General features: G+C 42.3%; 1 protein-coding gene across 1 annotated transcript; it reads left to right on the forward strand.

Annotated features, from left to right (window-relative positions):
- Nucleotides 1-699: 699 nt before the first annotated feature.
- Nucleotides 700-24977, forward strand: Alkal1 (ALK and LTK ligand 1). The gene is made up of 5 exons (XM_005086492.3): nt 700-883; nt 16165-16218; nt 17771-17851; nt 19320-19396; nt 24511-24977. Exons 1-4 carry the CDS (start codon nt 700-702, stop codon nt 19382-19384), a joined length of 384 nt encoding a protein of 127 aa, XP_005086549.1. The 3' UTR covers nt 19385-19396; nt 24511-24977.
- The last annotated feature ends 1109 nt before the right edge of the window (nt 24978-26086 follow it).

Consider the following 26086-nt stretch of genomic DNA (forward strand, 5'->3'; position numbering starts at 1 on the left):
AAACATTAACTGACATAGTACTGCTCTATCAGAAAAGCTCTCATTTTAAAGGAATGGACCGGGACTCCCTCCCATTACAGATGATAACACCTCCATAACTTTGTGATGAGAGACCCATAACTTAAATATCTCAGCCAGGTGGGTATCTGCACAGAAAGACCCGAGTGTGCCCTGGTGTGGGGACTCCTGGCTTATAGTAGTCCTGAGTGCCAATCCTTGGACCTCCTGGGGCATCCCAGCTCTAGATCCTCCTCCTTGGACAGATGGGGACTCTGGTACTTGAGCAGGAACAGCTAGGGTGCCTACCTGGCCAGCCCTAGGGCAGAACAGGGCTCCTAGCCAAAGAGTTCTGCACCTTGTTTCCTCCAGCAGAAATTCCACCTTGCTTTCTCGCGCCCAGAAGCAGAAGTCGTGAATTCTTTCAAACCTGTGGTCAGTGGAATTCATGACCCAGAGACCCACAATCTAGGGCGTGAGGATCCCGCCTTGGCGCCATCTCTGCCCCTAAACCCTGGGTGCAAGGAAATAGTCCCAGGGAGGTGGCTTGTGCTTCCTAGGGTCCTGTGCCCTGACCCTCCCTTGTCCCGGGTTCTCGGGTGCCCAGTGCAGCCCCGCCTCCGGTTCCCGCCCCGTGCCCGGGAGCGCATAGATCTCGCCACCGCGCCTCCAAGTCCCAGTGCCGCCCAGCCTGCCAAGGCCATGCGGCCCGCTAAGCCCAGCGCCCGGCTGCCCGCGCTTCTGCTGTTGGTGCTGGCTTTGTCCCCGCCGGGGACCCAGGGTCGGCCTCGGGGACGCAGGGCGGCGCGTCCCGCTGAGCTCAAGCCACAGCTTTTCCTCCCAGTAACAGGGACTCGGCAAGCTCCCAGAGCCTCCGGGAGCTCAGGTAAGCCCTTCCAGCCCTCCAGACCTGCCCTTTCCTGTGTCTCACAGCTCTTGCAGTTGGGCAAGTTCCTGTTGGGAAGGCTGAATTCAGCACAGCAGAGGGTGGACACCTGTAGATTCCTGGGAATCTTCTCTGGGAAGGAAGTAACAGGCGTACTGTGTTTGCCTCTTCAACAACAAAACCCAGCTGGTAAAGAAATCAGCTTTATGGGCTCCTTTCTAACTGCGGGAGGTCTTTTGGATACAAATTGACTCAGCAGTGGAAAGACCTGGGTTGCAGCCTCACCTGCTAGTATGATGGACAACCTGTGCATGTCAAAACCTTGGCTCTAGGTCTTCTTGAGTTTAACTACCATGGTCATCCTTAGTCACCTGTGTATTCTGGAATGTCCCTTTTTTCCCTTTCAAGTTGGCCCCAGGGAATGGGTAACTGGCATGCAAATTTCAATAAGCTCCCATGGCTGGTGTTGGATTGCATTATTCCTGGGTCAGTGAGAAGGGCCCATGGCTACTCTGGACATTCCTGCTCCTAAGATGCCTAGGAAGAAGGTAGGAAAAGTCAGGACGGAGGCCCATGAGACACCCACACTGAGATGTGTGAATGCGAAGGAAAGGGAGAGAGACTGGGGAGCAGGGGGTGTAGGGCTGCTCGGGAGTGTGCAAGGTGAGGGCAGGAAACAAGGTGGTGAGGGAGAGAGAAGCCACTTGGCTGTCTCTGCTTAAGCCTGTTGTCGCAGAGTGAGGTAAAGGCAGAGCAAAGGGCCTGTCTCCCTGGCCTGTCCTGAACTTACTGAGAGGACACAGCATTGGGATAGCTTGGAATGCCCTGCATGCAAGATCTCTCCTTCACTACAGTCCCTCCCTCCCTCCTTCCTTCCTTCCCTCTCTCCCTCTCCTTCCCTCCCTTGCTCCCTCCCTCCTTCCTTCTTTCCTTTCTTCTCCCCTCATCCATTTCATTTTTCCCTTTTTTTTTCTGAAGCAAAATCTCACTTTGTAGCCTTGAACTCCCCATCCTCCTGGTTCAGTCTTAGAGTCATAGACACATACCACCATAAGTAGTATAGGCTTCACTCTTAAGAAAATATGGGGGTATTCTGCTCTCTCTCTCTCTCTCTCTCTCTCTCTCTCTCTCTCTCTCTCTCTCGTCTCACTGTACACCTCATGTCACTTGGAACTCACTCCATAGTTCAGGCTGGTCTAGAGTTTTAGAAATCTTCCTGCTTCAGCCTCCCAAGTGCAGAGATAACAGATGAACCATACCTATCTTAACAGTTGTGGTGGTGCAAGTGTATACTTAGTCACTACACAGCTTCTACTAAGAACTTACCTTACTGTGCTACACACCATGTAGCGAGCTGACCGGAGGAGGCTGGGTGTGTCTGTGCTTACTGCACATTTCAGGGAGGCAGGAGAAGAGTGCACATGGACGAACTGAGTGAGCCAGGTCGGAAAGCTGCAGAGGGAAGTGATGGGAAAGCATGGGAAGCTAATGTGTAGGTCCAGCCCAAGCCTGTTTATCTGACAGTCCTCCAGAAGAGGGTGTGTGGGGGTCACCACAGGAGAGAGGATTCCAGGATGTGATGGCATCAGTTATACACTTTGACTTAAAAATTACTGCTAATGAAAATATTTGCCTCAGGATCCAGTGTTACTTTGGGATATAATAAGATTGTGAGAAAATCTCTAACTGCCATATCATTTATGGCAACACATGAACTTCACCTATTTTATTTTAGTTTAACAAGTTTTCTCTAGTTAGAGACAGTGGAGGGAGTTGGGGGATGCAGCTCAGTGGTACAAAGAACATTTTCCTAGCATATGTGAGGCTCTGTGCTTAACCCGAAGTACTCCCTTTCCCAAATGACAGAGAAGACTTAAAAATAACGTAGCTGGGGAAAAAAAGAGCTATGGCTTACCCTCAAAATCCATTGCTTTCTACAGCTGTTTGATGCAGCCTAGTATTTTGATTACTGCATTTTGTTTACACAGGGAAAGAAAGGGTGGGTGGTTACATTTGAGGCTGTTTGTGAATGGAACTCTTGACATGGATCAGGGAGAAATAAGGACATTAGTACAGAGAAGACAAGTTCCTATCTGGATGTTCTTACAGAAGCATCAGGGGTCATAACTCATCCAGGAGGAAACATCTCCCAGGTCCTAGAGGCCAAGGACTGTCATCCCTGTAAAGGAGCCTGGAATTGCCCCTTTGGTTTTTGAAGGTGAATCTGTAAAAGAAAGGCCCACGCCCAGGGCTGGTTTAGCTTCCCCGGGAACTCCTGCTAGGCTGTCACGTGAGGGTAGCAGATGGTCCTTGTGCTCCACATCTCGTTTTTCCTTCTTCCTTCTCCTCCCTCCAACCCCACGGTTTCAGGCTTAAGTTCTGGAATCCTTGCTGTACTTGGAAGTAGAAAAATCTAACTCAGACCCAGTTTCTCCTTCTGTTCCATGACTACGTAGCTCATCCCTGCACTGCACTGTGGGAGATTCCCCTGCATACCACAGGAGCAGTTCTGCCTTAAACACCAGCTGGGGTTCTAATTTACCTTAGTACTGGCATTTACTATCCCCTGAAGATGGGCCTCAGACCCCACAAGTTGAGAACTGTCTTCAGTGTCAAATGCAGTCCCTTGGTGGTTGTACCTGTGTTTTCTGCACCTCTAGCTAAGATTTAGGTTTCTGACACTCTCCTTGGATTTGCACTAATTTGCTGGAGTGGTTCATAAATGGTAATACAAAGGATACTGTTGAAGAGATGTGTGGGATGAGGTATAGAGGAAGAGCATGTTTGAGCAAACATCCCACCCCACCCTACCCCCAACTCCTTGAATTTGTATGTTCAGCTATCCAGAAACTCTGAACTCAGTGCTTTTGAGTTTTTGTGGAGGGTTCATTATATAGATAAGATTGAATCACTTGGCAGTGGTGATCAACTAACCCATCAGACCCACCCTGAAGCTATTCAGAAACTGCCAGCCCTCAGCCAATCTTACCCACTATCATTTCCCAGATTTCAAGGGGTTTATGATTTATACCAGTAAGGGCAACTATGCATTTCACAGTATCACAACATGGAGTTGTATATCATTCCTTTTCAGTAAGTTGGCCAGTTTCCCTAAGTCAGAGGCAAGGCTGGAAGTAGGAGGGCCATTCCTGGCCAGAAGAGACAGTAAATCCAAAGCCTGGGATAAGAGTTTCCAGCCAGGATTTCCTCCCTAGAATTGTTGTTGTATGAGCAAGGGGGAGGGGCTATTAGGCTCCCAAGAACACAGCTAATTAGCCACCTGTGGTATTCTCTTCCTCCCCATACTAGATCTGCCATCCACGAATGGATTAGCCATTCAACAATGTTTGAGATCACGTTCATAAACTTTTGATCATGAGTGCTTTTCATTGTCGTTCTTCAGCTCAGTTCAGCTAGTGCCTCAAATGCCTAGAATCTGTTGTTTCATTTTATTGTCTTTCTCACCACCTGGATCGAAGGCCTTGTGTTACAGTGACCTTCCAGATTGTCTCCCAAGCCTGCCTCTGTGTGACTTGGGTAAGAATTAAATGTGTGTGTTTCCATAGCCTTTCCTCCTGCCCTCTGAAACCAGTTCTTATGTCCATCATCATAGTAGTAGGAAGGAACATAATGGCAGCCTGCCCCAAACTTTGCAAGGAAAAAGGGTTCTAGGCTCTCAAGCACAGACATGTGGACAACCTCAGAAAGCTGAAAATGGGCTGTGATGGAATAGGAAGGAGATTTGGAAGATTTTGGGAACAGAGGAAATAGTCATGAAGTATGGGGAAAAAGAAGAACACAGGGAAGTTTGGACTTTATTATACCCCTTTATGACTTATATACACTTCCATTATTTCTATAGAATTTGTCAAGCTGGAGTCTTATAGGGGTTGTTTAAATGTGAGGCCATTCTGACACTGAAGATCCCATTGGGGAGGTCATTCTAAACAATTGCAAATGACGTTTTTTATTAAGTAGTGTGGGATTTGGCCCCTCCCCAGTAATAAATCTGTACTGGTTTCTCGGACTTCCCCCAAGAAGTCCTAAATCCTCTCAAAGGCAACAAGGGACCAGGAATCAGACGGGTCTCCTGCAGGCAGACAGAAAGGGAAAAGAGGCTCTAGGAAGATGGATGGACATTTCACTGAGACATTTAAGAAGAGTGAAGGAGTCTGCTCCCTCTCCTGGACAACCCCATCCTTTGTGACATTCTCTCTCCATGGCTGTGGAAGTCTCAGGCTCTGTACAGATGCTACCACTATCCCACCTCTGCCGTTTAGTGTGTCCACCAACGAGCTTCTCTTATCTTTGTCTGATAGAATTCTGTTTGCACTTTTGGATTCTGTGGTAAAAACAACTGCCTTTCCATACCCTTCTGCCCAGCAACCAAAATGGAAGACTTCTGTGACATTAAAAGGCATTGGTTTTCTCCCCCAAAGCAGCATAATTCATTCTGCAGTGGACACCAGCTGGTGTCCTTGAATCTGGCTCAATCCTGATGCTCTCCATGTAGAGATAGGGTTCAACTCCAAGAGTGATCCCACTTCACACCTAGTCTCCGAATCTGGTGTTCTGACTGTTGAATGTGAGCAGAGTCAACCTACTCACAGAGAAAATTAAATTCATTTGCACCTAATTTGGATTGCAGTGTGTGAAAATACAAAATCAAGACATCTTGAAAATGTGCTCCAAGGTTTTACAAAATATTGTATTTACTTAACTCCAAATGGGTCATTTGTAAGGCATTATGGCTTGAGCTGGCAGAAGCTGCCATATAAGAAAGTAACTGGTCTAGGAGAAAGGAGCTGCAGTACAAAGGCAGGGATTAACTGTTTCAGGAAACTGGCTTGGCCCGTGTGTGTGTGTGTGTGTGTGTGTGTGTGTGTGTGTGTGTGTGTGTGTGTGTGATATGACATTCTGTGTTGGTTGGGGGTTGGAAGGCACAATGTCTGCAGCCTGGTTCTAAGGCTCAGGCTTGCACCTATCTGAGATGTGATGACCTCCCAGCTTCACTTCAAGCGCTCTGAATAAGTGCTAACTCCAGTCTGATATTCCTAACAACCAGCTACAAACTGGGTTCTAAACAGTTTAATTTGCTAGAGCAATTAGCAGATGTTAGGGAAAACTGTTCCTGCCTTTGTTTGTTTCTAATAAAAGGTTAATGAGATGAAGAGTGGGGAAACCACTCACCTCCATGCCCTCTGATGGTAGTTACCCTTCTCTGCTTTCCGTGTACACAGCTACCTGGAAGCTCTGAGACCCACCATCTTGCAGGTTTGGTGGCAGTTTTATTAATAGATAGGAATGAATGACTCACTGAACATTGATGTTCACTGAACTTTCAGCTCTTCTCACTCGCCTGGGACCAGCCCTCTATGTTGCCATGTTGTTTTTGGTGACCATTTCCCATTCTGAAGCACTCTAAAGGCTTCTAGCATGCAAAGACAGGGTCATCTTGGAGATTCCTAGGACTGAACTTCAGGAAGCAGATCTAAAAGACAGTATATATTTCCTAGCATCATATTTCTCTTCCTTTATGATATCTCTCTCTGTTCAAAAATAGCTTAAATATGTCCCATAGTTACCTTTATAAAAAATCTCAGACAACCCTAGATACATTTGGATAATGCTGGCATTTTCTTAATAGTGGAATTCTATTTGTACAAGGCAATTTTTCTTTATTGTAAATCCATAAGGATTCCTTCTGCCCATTTAGACACTCATACTTTAATACCTGGTTACTAACAATGAAATTGGGTTTTTTTTGCTACTTTGCATATTATCAACATAGAAGGTATAGTTGTTTGTGTTTCAAAGACAGTCTTGCTATGTAGCCCAAACTGACTGTAAGCTCCAATATTTCTGCCTCAGCCTCCTGAGTGCCAGGATTACTGGCATATGCCTAGTTATGGGAATTCTTTCCTAAAACATTTTTATTAGACATAACGAAGGTTCATAGCCTGATGTTTACTATACATCTACAGAGGGAAATGATTACCATAGTCAAGCAAGCATGTCCCTTTCCTTTGGTTTTAACACATGGTAATATTTTGTTTGTGGAGTTGCTTAGAGTTATTTGTTTCACTAAAACTGTTAGTGTGGCCAGAGGTCAAGGTGGAAAGGATACATATGATTTCGCTCCACTTTCATATTTGGCAGGTGCTATAACCAGATGTCTGCTGTCTGTTGGGCTCAGTAGCCAGATGCTCCAAGCATAAGCACTCATTATGAGCAGCCAGAGCTCACTTACATGAATGGATTTCTCCCCATTCACAGTAACGTTATCTGATTGAAGGATCCACTTACCTCACTGGAAAGCAGAGAAAGTCATGTTGCTTCCTTTCCATAGAACATTACCTTTTAATCAGAGATCACCCAGGGAAGCTACATATTTCAAATTCCTTTAAACTTTTTATTATATTTATTTATGTGTGCATTTATGTGTATGTATATGCATTCTCTGGGGTACACATGTGGAGGTCAGGGAACAACTTGTGGGAGTCAGTTCTATCACGTGGGTCCCAGGGATTGAACTCATCAGTCACCGTGCTTGGCAGCAAGCAACTTTACATACTAAGCTATCTTGCTAGCCCTAAAATTCCATTTTAATCATACTTATTCTTCTTTGCTTTTCATTCTTATGGTTGTAAGTAAACTCTCGAATGTTAGGCGCAGATTTTGAGGATTTCTGTCAGGAGGCAGAGAGGCAGGTGATGTTTCCTTCCTGTCTCTGGCAACATGCAGCACTGTGGATGTGAAGTACAGTGGACCTGGCCTTATACTTAGTGTCACTTTTGAAGTGTATAGGTGCCTATGGCTAACCAAGGTTTGAAAGTATTACATGGGGACTGGAGAGGTAGCTCAATGGAGAGGACACAGGATTAAATTCCAGCACCCTCAGGGTGATTCACAATTGTCTACAATTCTAGTTTCAGGTGATCCAATGCCCTCTTCTGGTATCTAAGGGTACTGCATATATATAGAATACAAATACACATGGGGGAAAACACCCACGCATATACAATAAATAAATGAAAATTTAAAAAGAATGTATTAGATGGAAAATTATAGCAGTGACCATTAGAGAGATGGTCCAGTGGCAGCAATCATGAGGAGGCAGCCTGCTCAAATCCTCAGAACCCATGTACAGCCAGGTGCAGTAATGTGCATCCCTAATCCTAGTTTTCACAGACAGAGAGAGCCTGCCCCGCCATCACCCAGTCAGTGTTCAGTTCTGAAGGTGATGCTGGGTGTTCTGTGCTCTCTGTTGTGTCCTGGCTGGCACGGGCAGTCCAGGCAGCCTATGTTGCTGCCTGGTACCATACAGGAGTCCAGGGTTGTCCCAGAACCCTGCTGGTGCTCGTCTTAGGGGAATTGTGCAGGTTATGGTACTGTTGTGTGAAGACCAGACTATAGTCCCTAACATTTCTCACAGGAATTGATCCTTTGTGTTGCTATTGTTTACTGCTCTCTTGGTTTTATGGAAAGGCTTTCCACCAATTAATATGCTGCTTCATGTGGAAGGAGAACAATGCTTGTTCTACAGCTTTCAGGACTCAGCGAAGAAAGCATGAAGAAAAATATGAACTACTTGAGAAAATTAGGACTGCTTGAAAAGGACAAGAAGGCCTAGAGGCATCAGGAAGGAGTCAATAGAAGCAGAAAGTTGGAGACAAATGGAGAGAATCTAGAAAGAGGAATCCACACTGAAATATAATTTCTAGAGAAAAAACTAAAAGATGTCTGAAAATTCTGCACAGAATGGATTGACGGTCTACATTTTAAAAGGATACTGTCACTAGTAGACACGCTGAAGCTCAGATCATAAGCAGCTGATGTTCAGGGTAGTTTAAATAAATGAAGAATGACCTAAATGGATCACTGGATAGGACTGGTAATGGGAATTACCAACTTCAAGAAAGCCAGAAAAGGCTTCTACAAAAAGCTGAAATGTGGGAAGAACAGGTGATCTGAATAGAGACAAAACACACTCAGAGTCCAAACAATGTGCAGAAAAGCTGTCACAATAAAGAAAGCAACCTCTAGGCCACCATATTTGAAGAAGGTGTGACCGATGACAACAAACTAGAATCAAATGTGTAGCGAGTCACAAAATTGTGCTCAATTCAATGCCAAAAGGAACACAGAAGAGAGTCAGGCAACTGAGTTAGACGTTTCTTAAAAATCTCCAGAAGGAGGATAAAGGGCAAGTTTCATACAGGTATCTGAAGGACCTAGAACGAACCAGTATCTTACTGAGAACAGTAAAACCTTTCAGACTAAAGAGGCATCTTCGCAACAGAAATGTACAGAGACAGTGAGGGTCAGAGGCCTCACCAGAAATAAAGTAGAGGCTGAAGTGTTTACAGACTCCAAAAAAAATCCCACAGCAAATAAAGAGAGGAAATTTCCAGATAAAAAGAGAAACTTTAAAATGTATAACAGAGCACCAAGCAGCCGAAGAGCTGGAGAGCCACAGAGGGTGAAGCCATGGTCTTGAGGAATTGGAGAGAGCCGTTTCTTCCTTTCAAGGGCATCAAGAAGAGGAAAAGATACACTGCCACTGTTGTAAGACAAGAAATTCTCACAACAGACAAAAATTGGCTGAAATGGTCTTTACATTTGAAGTTTTAGGAAACATCTTTATGCACTTGATGTTTTAAATGCAGTGTGTGTCAGGGTGACTTCCGCTCACCCTGCCTGCAGTCCTGCCCTGTGGAGGCTCCCTCCAGCTTTCCTGGGGAACGGAGGAAGAGGTGGAGAAGCAGCAAGGGTTCAGCTCCACCTGATTAGCAACCAAGGAGGCCCCACCTGCCCTGGGGAAGCCCATCCTCATCCCCAGACAGCGCCTGACACTGCACCCCCATTGGCTCCACAGGAACACAGCCAGATGATGAAGCCTCAACCACACCAATCACACCCCATTCCAACTCCACTCTATGAAACACGGCACACTTTAGTCTAATTCTGGTAGCTTTCCTAGCCCTCCCCCTTCCCCCCCGGCGGGGGGATAAAGTCATGGGCCACTGTCTCCAGAGCAGGAGTCAGCAGGCAGCAGTGACAACAATGGTGATCTAGGTAGTCACATGTGCCCAATGTGCCCTCTCCCTGCTGAATCAAAGCATCTGGTCCTGGCCTTATTCTGCCAACTCAGCTCTTCATCCCATCTCTGACCTACGGTTTCCAAGGATCCTTTTCGTGAGATGGGGTCCTCCTTGCCCTCAGTCTCCCCTAGGAAACATGTAGGAAGCTTCTATAGATGGCTTCCTACCAAGGATTTCTGTGAACCACCTCGGTGTGCAATGGAATCTGCTCACTGTGAGGGTTCCTCCTGCCCTCCTCAGGCAGGCCTCTTCCTCCCAATCTGAATTCCCTTCAGGGTGGATCCCACCTCCAAGGGAATTGGAACTGGAGCCTTCAGAATCACAGCTGGAAACCTGACAGCATTTGGCCTCTTCTCAGAAGTAGTTTTGACTCCTCTTCCATTTTCAGTGAGTGACTACAGTCACGGATGGTTATACTCTTGGCCATGACCAAGGTAATGGAATTATAATTATTAGGATGGTGATTTATAAATAAAGATGATTAAATATGAGTCTTGTAGTTTATCTTATTTTAGATGGTATAGCCATTGTGTTTGATTATCTAAGCCACTTACATAAAAAATAGAGGTGAGTGTGTGTATGGGTGTGTAAACTTCCAAAGGATGTATCTTTATGCCACAAAATATACTTAGCATGTTGCAGACAAATGTGACTAGCTCTATACTCATCTAAATTGTAATTGTTTTTTTAAAAGGAAATCTAGTAAAGAAAACAATGTTTAAACCCTTCACAGGACAAACTCTGGTCTTCTTTGCCACTTTCACTTACGACTCTATGCAGCAGACTGTCTTTGCATCACCAGGTCCCAAATAATGACGCAGAGCCTTCTTGTTAACTATGGAAGTTCAGCCTTAGCTTAGGCTTGTTTCCAAAGAGCTCTTATAGCTTAACCCATTTATATTAATCTGTGTTGTCATGCGCCTCATTATCTCTCCTCCATACTGTACACCCGACTGGCTCCGCATCTCGCTGGCAAAACTCTACCTCTCAGATTCTCCACCCAAGTTCTCTCTCCCCAGAAGTCCTTCCTCTCCTACAAAAATTGGTCATTTAGCTCTTTATTAAACCAACAAGAAGTTGCCTTGGCAGAGACACATCTTAACAGTGTACAAAAAGATTACCCCACAAGTCTATCCTTCCCCCTCCTGTGCCTGGATGTGAGGTTGGCATACTGCTTCACGGAGTGGGCATGGCCTCACTCCTGGTGGGCAGTCGGTCTCCATCTCCCTTGACCTCCAGGAAGTTTTGGTCCTTTTGACCCTCCCTGCCATCATTAAGTGAACCCCTAATTTGATGCCTGTTCCCACTTGCTCTTCTGACAAGCCTTCTCACAGCACCTGCATGAAGCCAGATGTGTGTCTCCAGTTTCACCCATTGTCTCCATGGACATCTCCTTTTCTCTTTTCTCCCTTACTCTCCAATCACATAGTCATGTGCTTTGTGTCTTCAACCCAAGGACCTTATACCTGACCTTTTGTCTCAGGAACCTTCACACTTACTTTCCATTCTTTATTTCTGGCCCCAGTAAACTCAAACCTTTGCTTCTTCGACATTGTGGTTGTCTTAGTTCCTTTTTAATTGTTGTAACAAAACACCATGACCAAGGCAACTTATAAAAGAAAGCATCTAATCGGGGTTTATGGTTTCAGAGGGTGAGCACATGACCATCATGGTGGGGAGCACAGCAGCAGGATTGTAGGCATGATGCTGAGATAGTGCCTGAGAGCTTACAATCTGATCCACAAGTACAAGGCTGGCATGTGGGGAGCTATGCGTGCTGTGGACTTTCAAAACCTCAAAACAGACCCCTAGTGACAGACCTCCCCTCACAATGCCACACCTTCTAACCCTTCCCAAGCAGTTCCATCAACTAAGGATCAAACATTCAACTATATAATCCCATGGGGACCATTTTCATTCAAGCCACACGGTGGTTCTAGAGTGGGCATGTTATTTCCTACTGGATCAGTAGCCTTTTCTGGTTTCCTGTGGCTAAGTCTGTTGCTAAGGCTTCTAACTACTAGGTCTAATAAGAGCACCCTCAGCACTGGGTTATGTGGTTGCCCTGCAGTGCCTTGTCCTACCCTGCCCTCCCTCCCTCCCTTCCTTCATTCCTTCCTTCCTCCCTTTCTTTCCTACTCCTCCCCACCCCTTCCTCATTTTTTGAGACAGGATCTCACTATGTAGCTCTGGCTGTCTTGGAACCCACTATGTAGCTTTGGGTAGCCTTGAATTCACAGAGATCCACCTGCCTCTGCCTCATGAACACTGGGATTAAAGGAGCATGCCACCGTATCTGGCCTGTTTCTGCGGTTTCTGATGCACAGCTTTATATTGTCAGTTATTTGTAATTCCTGTTGGTTTGAAGTGTTTAACATTTTTATAAAACACTATTTTTAAGAGTCTGTAGAGATGATAATTTTTAATCAAGAGGGAGGGGTCTAACTGTTAAATTAGTAACTTAAAAAACTCATTTTCATGAAATTAGCCTTCTAATTAAATGGTGAAAGTTTAAATTATACATGAATTATCCTGTAATTTAAAAACAAGAAAATTTATATTTAAACATCATTGTGCATTTTTAAAATAGTCTGGTCTATGTGCACTAGGATTTAGAATTTTGTCCTCATATGTTTGTTGTACCACAAGACTTGGAAAGACTTGAAGAGAGCCAGAAAGTAGAAAGTAGTATATACAAAACAGTAACAATGACAAAACTCTTACCATGTCAAATGTGTTAAAAACAAAAATGGCCCAAATTGGATCTGTTTCATTTCAGCAACAGAATAAAGGAAATCATATAGATTATAACCCAATATAAAAATAAACATCTACTGGTTCACATTGGAACAAATAGGTGACTGACCGAGGGAGAAATATTCCATGCAGGATTCTAAATTGTTCATATAAGCATGCTCAAGGGAAGAAAGAACCCATCTCCCCAACATGTAGACATAATACTGTGATACCATTCTAGAGAAGGGCAAGCGTAAACTCTATCATGGAGACATGCCTGACAAATATTAACTATACTAGATGAGCAAGGTTAACATCAGCAGCCATAATTATGATGACTACATGTACCCTTGCTCAGATCAAAATGATATCTTACCTGTGAGATATTCCTTAAACCTATAACTCCAGTCCAATCATGAGAAAAATGCAAATAAAAAAGAACGTTCTGCTAAATTCTTTACCAGGACTACTTACAGCCATTGAAGTCATTCAAATCCTGGAAAATAGCAGATTGTGATATCAACAACCCAAGATCTCAGGGGCTGAAGTACAAAGATCACAAGAAGAAGCCTAACCTAGTCTGCATAGCAATTTCCAGATCAGCTGAGTGTCCTGTCCAAAATAGTAACAACAGCAAAAGGAAAAACCATCAGAGCTAGAAGAACCCAAGAAGACGTGATCATTGTAATTAACATGAAACCCTAGGATGGAAAAAAGAGTCTGAGTGAAAAGTGAGCATACCTGAAAATTCAGAATATATGGACCTTAATGAGTGATCCGGTATTTATCTATAGGTTCATTAGTGGCAAGAAAGTACTGTATTCACACATGGTGTAGAGTGCTTAGGAATACCGAACAGTGAAATTTTTCTGTACCTGTAAAACTGTTAAATAATAAAACGTTTAAATATATAGCAGTTTTGGACTGGAGAAATGGCCGCTTCCCCACAGGTGTGCATCCTTGTGTATACATGTATAATCCAGAGGAAGACATTGAGTATCTCCTTCTATCATTCTCTTCCTTATTTCCTTGAGATAGGGTTTCAATCAGAAGCATAGTTTTTTTGGTTAGGATGGCCTGTCAGCTCATGAGTACCCATGACTTGCCCATCTCTTGCTACAGTGATGGGGTTGTAGGTTTGAACATCAATGCTTAGATTTTTACATGAGAACTGGAGATCTGAACCCAGTCTTAATGTTTGCACAGAAAGTGCTCTTACAGATTCAGTCATCTCTCCAGCTCCCAAATGGTTTTTAATTATTTCTAAAATGCAGGTGTCTGTTGTCACATAGAAGCAAAGTTTGGATCCCTGCACTCTTGCTCTCTCTCCCTTCTCTCACTTAGACTCTGAACTAACACACTGCTGGCAACCATAGCTATTACACAAGAAGGGGTCTCATCCACTCCCTCCCTCCTGGGATGTTCCCTGAGACTCCATCAGCATTTCTCAGTCTCCTTGAACTCTGTCATCTATAGGTGATAAATGTGCCTTCCATGCTGCATTCATATTATGTGGTTTATAAATAAGTCCGTATGTAAGGAAAAAATTAGAAGTCTAAATGTACAATTGGCAGGGTCAGTGAGATGGCTTAGTGAGTAAGACTGCTTGCTGTCAAGCCTGATGACCTAGATTAGTACCTGGAACCCACAAACTGGAAAGAGAGAGCCAAACCCTTGAAAGTGGCCATTTGACCTCCATATGCACGCTACATCACATACACCAGCACAGATAAAATAAGTGAGGTAGTTTTAATGCAATTGACCACCATGAGCTCATAGACACCATTAGGAGGTGTGGCCTTGTTGGAGGAAGTGTGTCACTGTGGGGATGGACTTTGAGGTCTTCTATATGCTCAAGCCACACCCTGTGTCTCAGTTCACTCCCTGTTGCCTGCAGATAAAAGATATAGAGCTCTCTGCTCCTTTTGCTGCACCATGTCTGCCTGCATGCTGCCATGTCTCACCACAATGATAATGCACTGAACCTCTGAACTGTAAACCACTTCAATTAAGTGTTTACCTTAGTAAGAGTTGCTGTGGTCATCGTGTCTCTTCATAGTACTAGAAACCCTAAGACAATATATAAGCAAAAATCATTTTTTAAAAGAAAAAGTGGCCAGGCGTTGGGGGCGCATGCCTTTAATCCGAGCATTCAGGAGGCAAAGGCAGGAGGATCTCTGTGAGTTCGAGGCCAGCCTGGTCTACAGAGCTAGTGCCAGGGTAGGCTCCAAAGCTACACATAGAAACCCTATCTAGAAAAACCAAAAGAAAAAAATAAAAAGAAAAGAAAAGGTAAATATACAAGTGGTAACAAACCTTCAGTTTCAAGTATCCATTGAGTTTATTTTCTCCTCTACTACATTTATTGTGTGTGTTCCTAATGCATTATACACTGTGTTTTCTGGACAGCATGTTTTAATGAATATCAGTGAAGTCTTGAGTGAAGCCTTATCTTTAATTTGTATTTCATTCCAAGAAAAAGCCTTGTAAGTGGGTCAGTCTTATGAGACCTCAAGAGTGTCTCAGCTCACTTACTCTGGCTGCTTTTTTGGAGAAAGCATTTCAGGAAGGACAAGACAGGTTAGAAGGCTGTTTTCTAAACATACTCACAGAAGTATGATAGCTGGGCCAGCCAGAATCAGTAGAAGGTAAAAATGCAAGACCCCAGATGAATGTTTTGAAGTGGAGTATGCAAACTAACTCATGGTTTGACAGAGTGGAGAGGAAAAAAACAGTCAAGCATAACTTGTTGAGGTGGGCTATTGTCTTAGTTTGGGTTTTATTGCTGTGATGAGACACCATGACGGTGACAACTCTTATGAAGGAAAACATTTAATTGGAGGTGGCTTATAGTTCAGGGGTTTAGCCCATTGCCATGGTGGGTAGCATGGTGGAATTCAGGCAAACATAATTCTGGAGAGGTAGGTGACATTGGCAGGCAGAAGGAAGAACAAGTGAGCCCCTGGGCCTGGCTTGAACTTCTGAGAACTTAAAGCCCACCCCCTAGTGATGCAGTTCCTTCAACAACACCATACTTACTCCATTAAGGTCACATTTCCTAATAATGCTACTCCTTGTGGTCCTATGGGGGTCATTATCATTCAAATCACCACAGCTATACAAAGGTTAAAGAATGATGCTATTCACTGAGGCTGGGGAACACGGGATAGGGGAAACTCTGGAAGCCAGAAAATCAGATATTCAACAGTAGCTCATACAGAGAGGTCTGTATGGTTTCCTGGGAGAGGGTTGGGGTGCTGGGGTAGAGAAAGCAAGAAGTTCTGCTAGAGCTCCAGAGCCCTGGAGAATGGATAGGACCTGAGCACAGGGATTTGAGATCTGCTGTATATACTGCATGGATCTATGCCTTTAGTGCTATAATTATGTTTTAATAGTGGAAATTCATCCTGTAAATTACGAAGTCTTTTTTTTTCTTTTCAGAAATATTCCCAAGAGACTTGACCCTGAAAGACAAATTCATAAAGCATTTCACAGGTAAGCATACATTATTTCAGTGACTCAGTTACAAAAAAAAGGTTTATATAGAATACATCCATAGATAATGGAGCTATGGAGATTAATGTATAGAAGAGGCCTGAATTCAGCTGGGTTTTCAGTCAACTATTAGTAAGTTGTATGATCTGTAATGGACACTAGAACTTGATAAGCAATAGGACATAAATATATTTTAGAGAAAAATAAAAAGTATGACTTGCTGAGAAAATGCTGAGTTTGGCTTTTAAGTAGGAAAGTCTGGTCATGTGGAACCAATTCAGCAAGGCTTGAAGGCTCTTGTGGGAGAAGAGAGGCCCATGGTGTGGGTGAACTGGGGATGAAGGGTGAACTTGGGAAGAGGATGCATTTAGCTAGTGGGCTAGGAGGGTGTGTGAACAAGCCAGATGGCAAACAACCTTCAGGGGCCCACTGAAAGATTTAGACTGTGCTATGGCCAGCACAGCATTACAGCATTGAGGTTTTATAAACAGAAGACAGATAAGCATATGTCACACACGCACACACACAGACACACACACACCTCTTGTGTGCTTTGTTTTGTTTTGTTTGTTTTTTAAAATAGCAGTTTAATTATAACCCTTCTCCCTTTCCTATCCTCCCTCCAAACCCTCTCATATACCTCTACTCACTCTCCTTCAAACCAATTGCCCCATTTTTCATTAAGTGGTATTGCATGCATATGTGTATATACAAGTACATTCTTTTTTTTGTTCGTTTGTTTGTTTTCGAGACAGGGTTTCTCTGTATTGTTTTGGAATACATGTACATTCTTAAATATAACTTATTGAGTCCATGTAATGTTACTTGTATGCATGTTTTAGGGACTAATCATTTTGACATTGAACAACCAGTGGCGTTCTCTTTTCTGGGGAAGGCCACATTTCCTATTCCCAGCTTTTCTCAGTTGCCTTACAGTTCTTTGTGCAGGGTTGAAACCTCAAGGTCTGCCTTCTTATCCCAAGTACTGGAATTATAGTCCAATACAGCCACACCCAGCTGTTAACTTTCAAAAGGTGTTTCTGTGTATCATACAGAGACACCTGCAGATAAGGAAGGCAGCCCGGAGTGTTGGGGAGCTGCCTGTGCACCAGATGGAAGGAGGAAAGTTTTGTTGCAGTTTCAAGGCCCTATTCCCTTCACAGTAGTTCCTTACACTAATGAGCACACCTTGCTTCAACTAAAAACAAATGTTGTCACTAGAAACATTACTTCCCATTGAGTAGAAAAAAGCCACTCCCTCTTGGTTTGCTCCCTGAGGTTCCCTTCTGTCTGGAGTGCCCCCTTTCAGTTCCTCCAGAGCTCTACTAGTCAGAAGGTTCCATGATGTGAGATACTGAGAATGTGGAGTGAATTTAGATCAAAGTTCAGTGCCTCCCACAGAGTCTGGGTAAAGGAAGGAATCCTCAGGCCAGTTCTTTAAAGGGAAGGGAGGATGGAATCTACAGTTACACTGTCTCCATCCATAGAGTGCTAGAAACATGTTTGGGAAACAAGCCCATGTTTATAATAAGCATTCTTTCCCTTTCTCTAGGGCCTGTCACGTTTTCAGCTGAATGTAGCAAACACTTCCATCGACTTTATCACAATACCCGGGATTGCTCCATGCCAGCTTGTAAGTTGCCTGGACAGATTTAGAAAAAACAAAAAACTGATCCAACAATGAATGCATATAATTTCAAACTTCAACTGTCTTTGGGTGGGACACAATAGACTAAACATTGCATGGGTTGCTATTTATAACTTTTCAGTACTCAAGGTTGTGTGGTCTGTTAAGACTATAAGGAACGAGAGGCCACATTCTGGGTGGGAACACTTCCAAATCTGAAAATAGCCAGGTTCTCTTAAAGACTAGAAAGTTTGTCAGGATGGAAACCTTTTATCGTTATTCAAATTCCTTGGTAAAAATAAAATTATTTCTTATATGAATGAAAAAAAGAAATTGGGCTAACTGTGAAGTGCAAGTTGACATCTCTTCCTAAGTGATTTTGAAGTAAATGTTTTTTATATCATGTCATTTGTGCAGTGTGTGCTGGGTTTCCCTGAATGATGATAGCCTATTGTGCAATGAGCCCTTTTGAATACTTAAGTTAATGGAGTTAATAATAATTCCAAGCATAGCACTAATGGGCTATCATTCAAAATACAATGATGTATGGTAGCCGAGTCACCTGTTTCAAATTCCTTTCTAAGTCTAAAATTTCCTTTTAAGGTGATACTGACCACTTCGTTTCTTGGCATCTAGATGGTCTTGCAGAGTATTTTACTTTACTTAGGATGTTGAGTCAGATTTTTATGTTTTATTTTTTTCAAAAAAAGAAACACCTCAAAACCTTATATTTAATGACTAGAGAAAATTAAGCACATTAGATTCATTCTAGCTTGCTTCTCTGTTGATGTGACAGAATGCTGACCAAGAGTGATGTGAGTAGGGATTTATTTCAGCTTATACTTCCACATCACACTCCATCACTGATGGAAGCCAACAGGAACTCAAGGCAGGAACCTCAAGGCCAGGACTGAAGCAAATACCATGGAGGAAAGCTGCTTACTGATTTGCTCTCCATGGCTTTTGCTTTCTTCTACACTTCAGAACCAACTTCCCAGGGTTGACACTACCCCCAGTGGTCTGGGACCTCCCAGATCAATCATGAATAAAGAAAATATCCCACAGATTTACCTACAGGAGGCTATTCATCAACTAAGGTTTCCTCTTCCCAGTTGACTTTAATCTGCATCACATTGACAAAAACAGAAACAACAACAAAAACAACTCAATTTGTCAGCAAGAGATTCAAGGCAAAGACACTGGATGACAGCCAAGTTTGGTGGAGAAGAGGCAGTTTTCAGATTAGCTGCTATGAGATAAGTTACATTTAAAGGTGTGTCTCCTCTCTAACATGAAGGCATCAGATTTCCATATCTTTTCAGAAGAACAAAAGAGCAAAACCCATGTTAAGCACCTAATATGTTAGGGGCTTTTAAAACCATGGTGGTTACATGAATCAATGATAATAATATTATTTCTTTCTCATTCATATCAATTAACTATATGTATTATTATCTTGAAATGCCTTTTCTAGATTATAAAAGGTGTGCTAGATTGCTGATGAGATTAGCTGTGAGTCCACTGTGCTCCCAGACCTAGGAAACTAACCCTGTGAGTATTTTTATTTATTTTTTTTTCCTAAGAGTATTTTTGTTCTCCATTGCCTTTCCTTCCACTCACACCCCCTCTTCCCCATGGTGGTGGGGATCAAATGCAGGGTTACAATCCCAGATTCCAAATTCTGGCACTCAAGAAACTAAATTCAGGGGAGTCTGAAGGTGACTTCATTACTTTATTAGTGAGACCCTGTCTCAAAAACTCAGAACTTAAACAAAAATATTTTTTCTTTTTTTTCTTTTATTTTCCAGTTTAAATTTAGATAACAAGGTTGCTTCACAAGTCAGTTCCAGGTCCCTCTCCCTTTCCCTCCCCTCCTCCTGTGCCCTCCTCCCAGCCCCCCCCCCCCGTTATCCCCTCATTCCCCCAGGGAGGGTGAGGCCCTCCAAGGGGGTGTCAAAAATCTGTCATTTCATATAGGGCAGGGCCTAGACCCTTCCCCAAGAGTTCAGGGTGAGAGTGCACCTCACAATGTTCGATGGAAGTCCAAAGTCCGTGTGTATACTTGGGATGGGTACTGATCTGCTGCCCAAGGCTCAATAGATTACCTAGGCCTCCTCACTGACACCCACATTCAGGGGGTCTTGATCAGTCCCATGCTGGATTCCCAGGCTGATGCCTGGGATTCAAGAGTTAACCTTTGTCTGGTCAGCTGTTTCTGGGGGTTAAACCAGCCCAGTCTTAATCCCTTTGATCATCAGTCCTCCCTCTCTGTTACTGGCTTTCTTGAGTTCAGCTCAGTACTTAACCGAGGGAGTCTGCCTCTTTTTTTGATCAGCCACTAAATGAAGTTTCTGTTTCCCAGACTCTCTGTCCATAGGATTGTAGGCTGGCACTCCCCAGATCTATGTTTAAAATCCATATATGAGAGAGTACATGCCATGTTTCTCTTTTTGTGACTGGGTTACCTCACTCAGGATGGTTTCTTCTAGTGTCATCCATTTGCCTGCAAATCTCATGATTCCATTGTTTTTTTCTGCTGAATAGTACTCCATTGTGTAAATGTACCACATTTTCTCTATCCACTCTTCGGTTGAGGGACATCTAGGTTGCTTCCAAGTTCTGGCTATTACAAATAAAGCTTCTATGAACATAGTGGAACAGACATCTTTGTTGTATGAATGGGCATCTTTTGGATATATGCCTAAGAGTGGAGTTGCTGGGTCTAGTGGTAGATTAATTCCCATTTTCCTGAGGAATCTCCATACTGATTTCCAAAGTGGCTGAACCAGTTGGCACTCCCACCAGCAATGGAGGAGTGTCCCCCTTTCACCACATCCTCTCCAGCATAAATTGTCATTGGTGTTTTTGATTTTAGCCATTCTGACAGGAATTAAAGAGAAAAAGTTGAAGAGTCCAAGAAGCCCAGTAGCTAACATTAGCACAACACAATGGCAACAGCACTTACTAATAGATTTTTTACTCTGCTCCAAACTTGATTTTAAATATGCTGTTCTGATGAGTTGACTTAAAATGTCCTCTAAGCTGTTACATCAAGTAAGATAAGCAGCTTTTCTCAAAGCCTTACAAACCCTTGGTGATTAAAAAGACTTCAACTGTTTTCAGTATCATTATATTGTTTTACAGAAACATTCCACAGGTACACACAGGCAAACAACCATTATCAGGTCTATCATAAATTGTCAGATATATAATAGAGAAAAAGTTGGTTTTTTTACATTTTTTATTTTAATTCTAAAGAGCTTGTTTTACATGTCAATCCCAGTTCCCTCTCCCTCCCCTTCTCCCGCACTCCCCTTTCCCCCCCACCCTCCCACCCTATTGCCAAATCCTTCCACATAGGGGATATCTAGAGTCTGTCATTTTACTCTGGGTAGGGTCCAGGCACTCCCCTAAGAGTCCAGGCTGAGAGAGCATCCCTCTTTGTGCTATAGGCACATGAAGACTGTTTGTATACCAGGGATAGACACTGATCCACAGCTCAGGGCCCCATAGGTTGCCCAGGCCTTCTCGCTGACACTCACATTTGGGGGGTCCAGATCAGTCCCATGCTGGCCTCCCCACTGTTGGTCTGGGGTCCAAGAGCTCTCCCCTGTTCAGATCAGCTGTCTCTGCTGGTTTTGCCAGCCCATTCTTTGCCAATTTGCTCATCACTCCCTCTCTCTCTGTCACTGGGTTCCTTGGGTTCAGTTCAGTGATTAATTGTGTGTTTGCCTCTGCTTCCATCAGATGAAGGCTCCCGGATGGTTATAGACATCAAGTTCATTATCAAGAATGGGCATTCGAGGTGGTCTCTCCACTATTGCTTAGCTTGCCAATTGGTGTTATCCCTTTAGATCACTCGAGGTCACTCTGGTACCTGATCTGTATTCGATCCTATGATTCCCTCTTCCCCCTATTCTACCCCCACCCCCTCAACTTCCTGTTCCCCCATGACCAACTCTCCTCCTCTTCACCCCCTCTCTTCTTCCCAGGTCCCACTCCCCCCCACCCCTCGCCGTGTTCCCCATCCATTCAGAGGATCTTGTCTCAATCCTCTTCTCTTGGGTACTATGCATATATGCATATCTTTTAGGTTCTTTCCTGTTTCCCAGACTCTCTATCGGTGGAAGTGCAGACTGGCACTATCCTGATCCATGTCTAAAATCCATATATGAGTGAGTACATACCATGCTTGTCTTTTTGCAACTGGGTTACCTCACTCAGGATGGTTTCTTCCAGTGCTATCCATTTCCCTGCAAATTTCAAGATTCCATTGTTTTTTTCTGCTGAGTAATACTCCATTGTGTAAAAGTACCACATTTTCTCTATCCACTCTTCAGTTGAGGGGCATCTAGGTTGCTTCCAGGTTCTGGCTATTACAAATAATGCTGCTATGAACATAGTGGAGCAGATGCCCTTGTTATATGAACTTGCCTCATTTGGATATATGCCTAAGAGTGGAATTGCTGGGTCTAGTGGTAGATTAATTCCCATTTTCCTGAGGAATCTCCATACTGATTTCCAAAGAGGCTGAACCAGTTGGCACTCCCACCAGCAATGGAGGAGTGTCCCCCTTTCACCACATCCTCTCCAGCATAAATTGTCTTCGGTGTTTTTGATTCTAGCCATTCTGACAGGAGTAAGATGGTATCTCAGAGTTGTTTTGATTTGCATTTCCCTGATGGCTAAGGATGTTGAGCACTTTCTTAAGTGTCTCTTGGCCATTTTAGCCTCCTCTACTGAGAATTCTCTATTTAGCTCTTTTTACCCCACCTTTTAATTGGATCCTTTGGTGTTTTGGAGACTTGTTTCTTGAGTTTAACACAGTAGTACACCTGAAAAACAGAGAGGATATTGGTAAAGTAGGAGAACAATTAGGCGGGCATAACAGTGCATGCTATAATCCAAGCACCTGAGGAGCAGAGGCAAGATTGAGTTCAAGGCCACCCTGGTCAATATAATGAAAGCCAGTTTCAAGAACAAAGAAAAAAATCCCAATTAGACATACATGGAAGATGAAGTGATAAAATTATCATGCACTTTAGCTTAGCCCATTGCCTGGTAAAGTGAAATGCTGCCTGTATTGTGTTCTGGATCAATGATAAAAGTTGTATTCTAGAGCCCAAAGAAAGAAAATATTTATGTGTACAACAATAGCAACTCAATATAAAGTATAATTCTGGTTTAAAATGTAGACTTTACATGAAACATACTGAAAGATACTCACGTCTTTGCTACATGAGATTGATTCTGTTTTAAGTTCTTTCGCAGCCTGGTACAAAGTCAATATTTTAGTGTAAGCATTCAGTACCACGGACAATTCCCTATAAGGAACGTGGTGCTTCAAGTCAAAAAGGTGGGGAATGAGAGTTATGAGCACCAGCAGTTTAAAAATATCCCAAGTGTCTTTCATTGGTCAGTTTAACTCAGTCTATCTCAGATGTTTGCACACCTCGCAGACATATGACAAGTGTGGAGACTTCCCAGTGTTGAAGATAATAAAGTATATAATTCCACTTTTAATACTAAAGTGCTAGCATGCAAAGTAACCAAATTGTGTGTGGTGACTCATTTGAAACTGTCTTGTGTCATTGTTGTTATTATTATTATTATTATTTTAAAGCAGCAATTAAAAATTAGAAAAAATAGGCACTGTGAAGTCTGAATAGTCACAGGCACCACATTTAAGTTTTTCCTTTGCATTAGAGGAAGAAAATGTGTTAACTCAGTATTCAGTGGTAGTTACACGAGTTAGCTACATACAAGTTGTCCCAGCCCTTTTGAATTTTCAAAACATAAATACATAGGAAAATCTATCAAAAAAAGAGAAAGAAAATCCACCTAGCTATTGAAAAGTACCTACATGAACACACACACACACACACACACACACACACACTCTTCCCTTTTTGGTTCTTAATATATTTATGAGCATGAAAATTTATATGAAGTTCTTAGATTAAAAAAATAATTGGATTTGTTCCTCCTCCAACATTGTATGAATATTTAAAACATGGGACATGGGATGTAGTTTAATGGTAGAGCCTGTATTTGTGTGTGTGTGTGTGTGAGTTCCTGAATTTAATACCAAACACCACCCAAATATAAAGGTAATATAATATTGTATTCAAATTATATTTGCCTGGAGATTTTTTAAATTGAAGGGTTTAAATCATGACTAAAACAGTTTTGAGGTTCAGCAATTTCTTGTGTAATATTCTGTGTAAGTGTCTATTTCAAATTATTATATATTTGAGGTTTTATTTACCTTTATTTTATGTGTATGGGTTTTTTGTCCTTGTGTACGCCTGGCACTGGAGTTGTGAGCTGCCATGTGGGTGCTGAGACTAGAACCGGATTCCCTAGTTGAGCAGCCAGTACTTTCAGCTGATGAACCATCTCTCCAGCCCTGTTTCAGATTATTTATCAAGCAATTATAATTACAGTATTCCAGTTTGATATGTTTTAGGAACATCTTCTGAGTTATTTGTTTGCTGTCACTAGGAAGATCAACATTTCCTTCCTACTTTCTGTCAGCACACAAGACTGCTTTCTCAGGTTTATATTAAAAAAGATAATATAAAATGTAACTATTAAAGTATTAAAATATTTTACGTGGATTGAAACCCATGTTGTTAATATTTTTATTCTCTTTTTCACTTCAGGTATTTCATAAGATGCAAATCTAATTTGAAGAAAAAGTACCTGGAATCATATTTAATGCTTAGTTCCACATGATCCTGCATAAAGTAACTTTCCAGGAGTAACTGATGAGTGGTGTCCTGCAGGAGGATGGAGGCTTTCTTGGCTTACCTTTGTGTAAACAAAAATTCATATTATTTTTTTAAGAAATAGATTTTAAATCATATATTGTAAATAGAATATTTAAAACTTTATTGTATTTTTGCTAGAAATATTATTTTTGTATGGTTAACATTGCATAACAAACATTTAATTATCCAAATTGTATTTCAGTACCAGTGAAAAATAATAACTTTATTGTACATGATTTCAGTGATATGTTTGGCAGATATTTGTGTTCAATTTTGTAATTCTTATTTAATATTTAAAAGCCTGTATTAAGAATTTGTTGTATTTATTTGTATTACTATGAACTGTGAATTTTATTAAAACGGGAATATGAAAAATTTGTCATTTATTTTAATGAAAGTTATTTGAGTAAAACACCACTGTTGAAACCTGACACAACACATACACATACATACACAATTTATCAGGAACAAATATACTGAGATCATTTTTGTTTTTAGATATTCAATCTCATGGTTTTGACATTTCAAATAGAATAAAATCCAGGTGTTCTTGGACAGTGGGTATGTGTGTCAGGGAGATGAGTATGTGCTTTCTGAATTCATTCTTTGAACAGAAGAAAGTCATACTTGGATGCATTCATTTACCTTCACTTAATTACAACAAGAAAAATTCACAATCAAACACTTGAGAAGACCTATCCTTCAAAGAATAGACAAAAGCTTAGTTTCTTAGTGATACACCAATATTACAAATGCTGGCTATTTGTATTTTGAGAAAGGATCTCAGGTATCCCAGGACAGCCTTGAACTTAGTTTGTAGCCAGAGATGACCTCTAGCTCCAGATTCTCCTATCTCTTCCTCCTAAGCGCTGATATTATAAGTGTGAACCAACATGCCATACTCAGCACAAATATTGGTAGTTGATTTAATCACCTTTCAATTGTTTACATTGTATCGAAAAAAATCTATAGGTGTATGTCACATGGGAGTCCCCACTCCCACTTTCCAGTACCTTTGATTTTGTCCATCACTGAGTATTTGGTATGTATTTGTGTGCACACTCTTTTATCCATCAGAGAAAGAAAGAGACAATCACAAATGCCTTTGGCTTCAAAAATATTATGGAAGTACATTATAAAAATTTAAACTCTATTTTCTTTGGCCTATAGGCAAATATTTACACATAATCATATTCAAGAAGCCACAGAGAAGTCATACATGAAACTCATACATGAAATACCATCCCTTAGAAACTGAGGCAAGAGGGTCATAAGTTCAAGACCAATGTAGACTATGTAGCAAAACCCATCATCCTGGTTTATTTCTCTTTTGATGTAATGAAACATTGAACTTAAACAACCTGGGGAGGAAAGGGGTTATTTCTTCTTACATGTGATCACTGAAGGAAGCCAAGGCAGGAACTCAAGGCAGGAGCTTGAAGCAGAAACTGAAACAGAGACCATGGAG

The sequence above is a fragment of the Mesocricetus auratus genome, unplaced genomic scaffold (genome assembly GCF_017639785.1).
Source record: "Mesocricetus auratus isolate SY011 unplaced genomic scaffold, BCM_Maur_2.0 Super-Scaffold_6730, whole genome shotgun sequence".
NCBI lineage: Eukaryota > Metazoa > Chordata > Mammalia > Rodentia > Cricetidae > Mesocricetus > Mesocricetus auratus.

Coding starts and splice junctions, on each gene's coding strand:
- Alkal1 (XM_005086492.3), top strand. CDS start 700: ATGCGGCCCGCTAAGCCCAGCGCCCGGCTGCCCGCGCTTCTGCTGTTG. Junction 16,219..17,770: donor ATTCATAAAGCATTTCACAG/GTAAGCATACAT, acceptor CCCTTTCTCTAG/GGCCTGTCACGTTTTCAGCT. Junction 17,852..19,319: donor GGATTGCTCCATGCCAGCTT/GTAAGTTGCCTG, acceptor TGCCTTTTCTAG/ATTATAAAAGGTGTGCTAGA.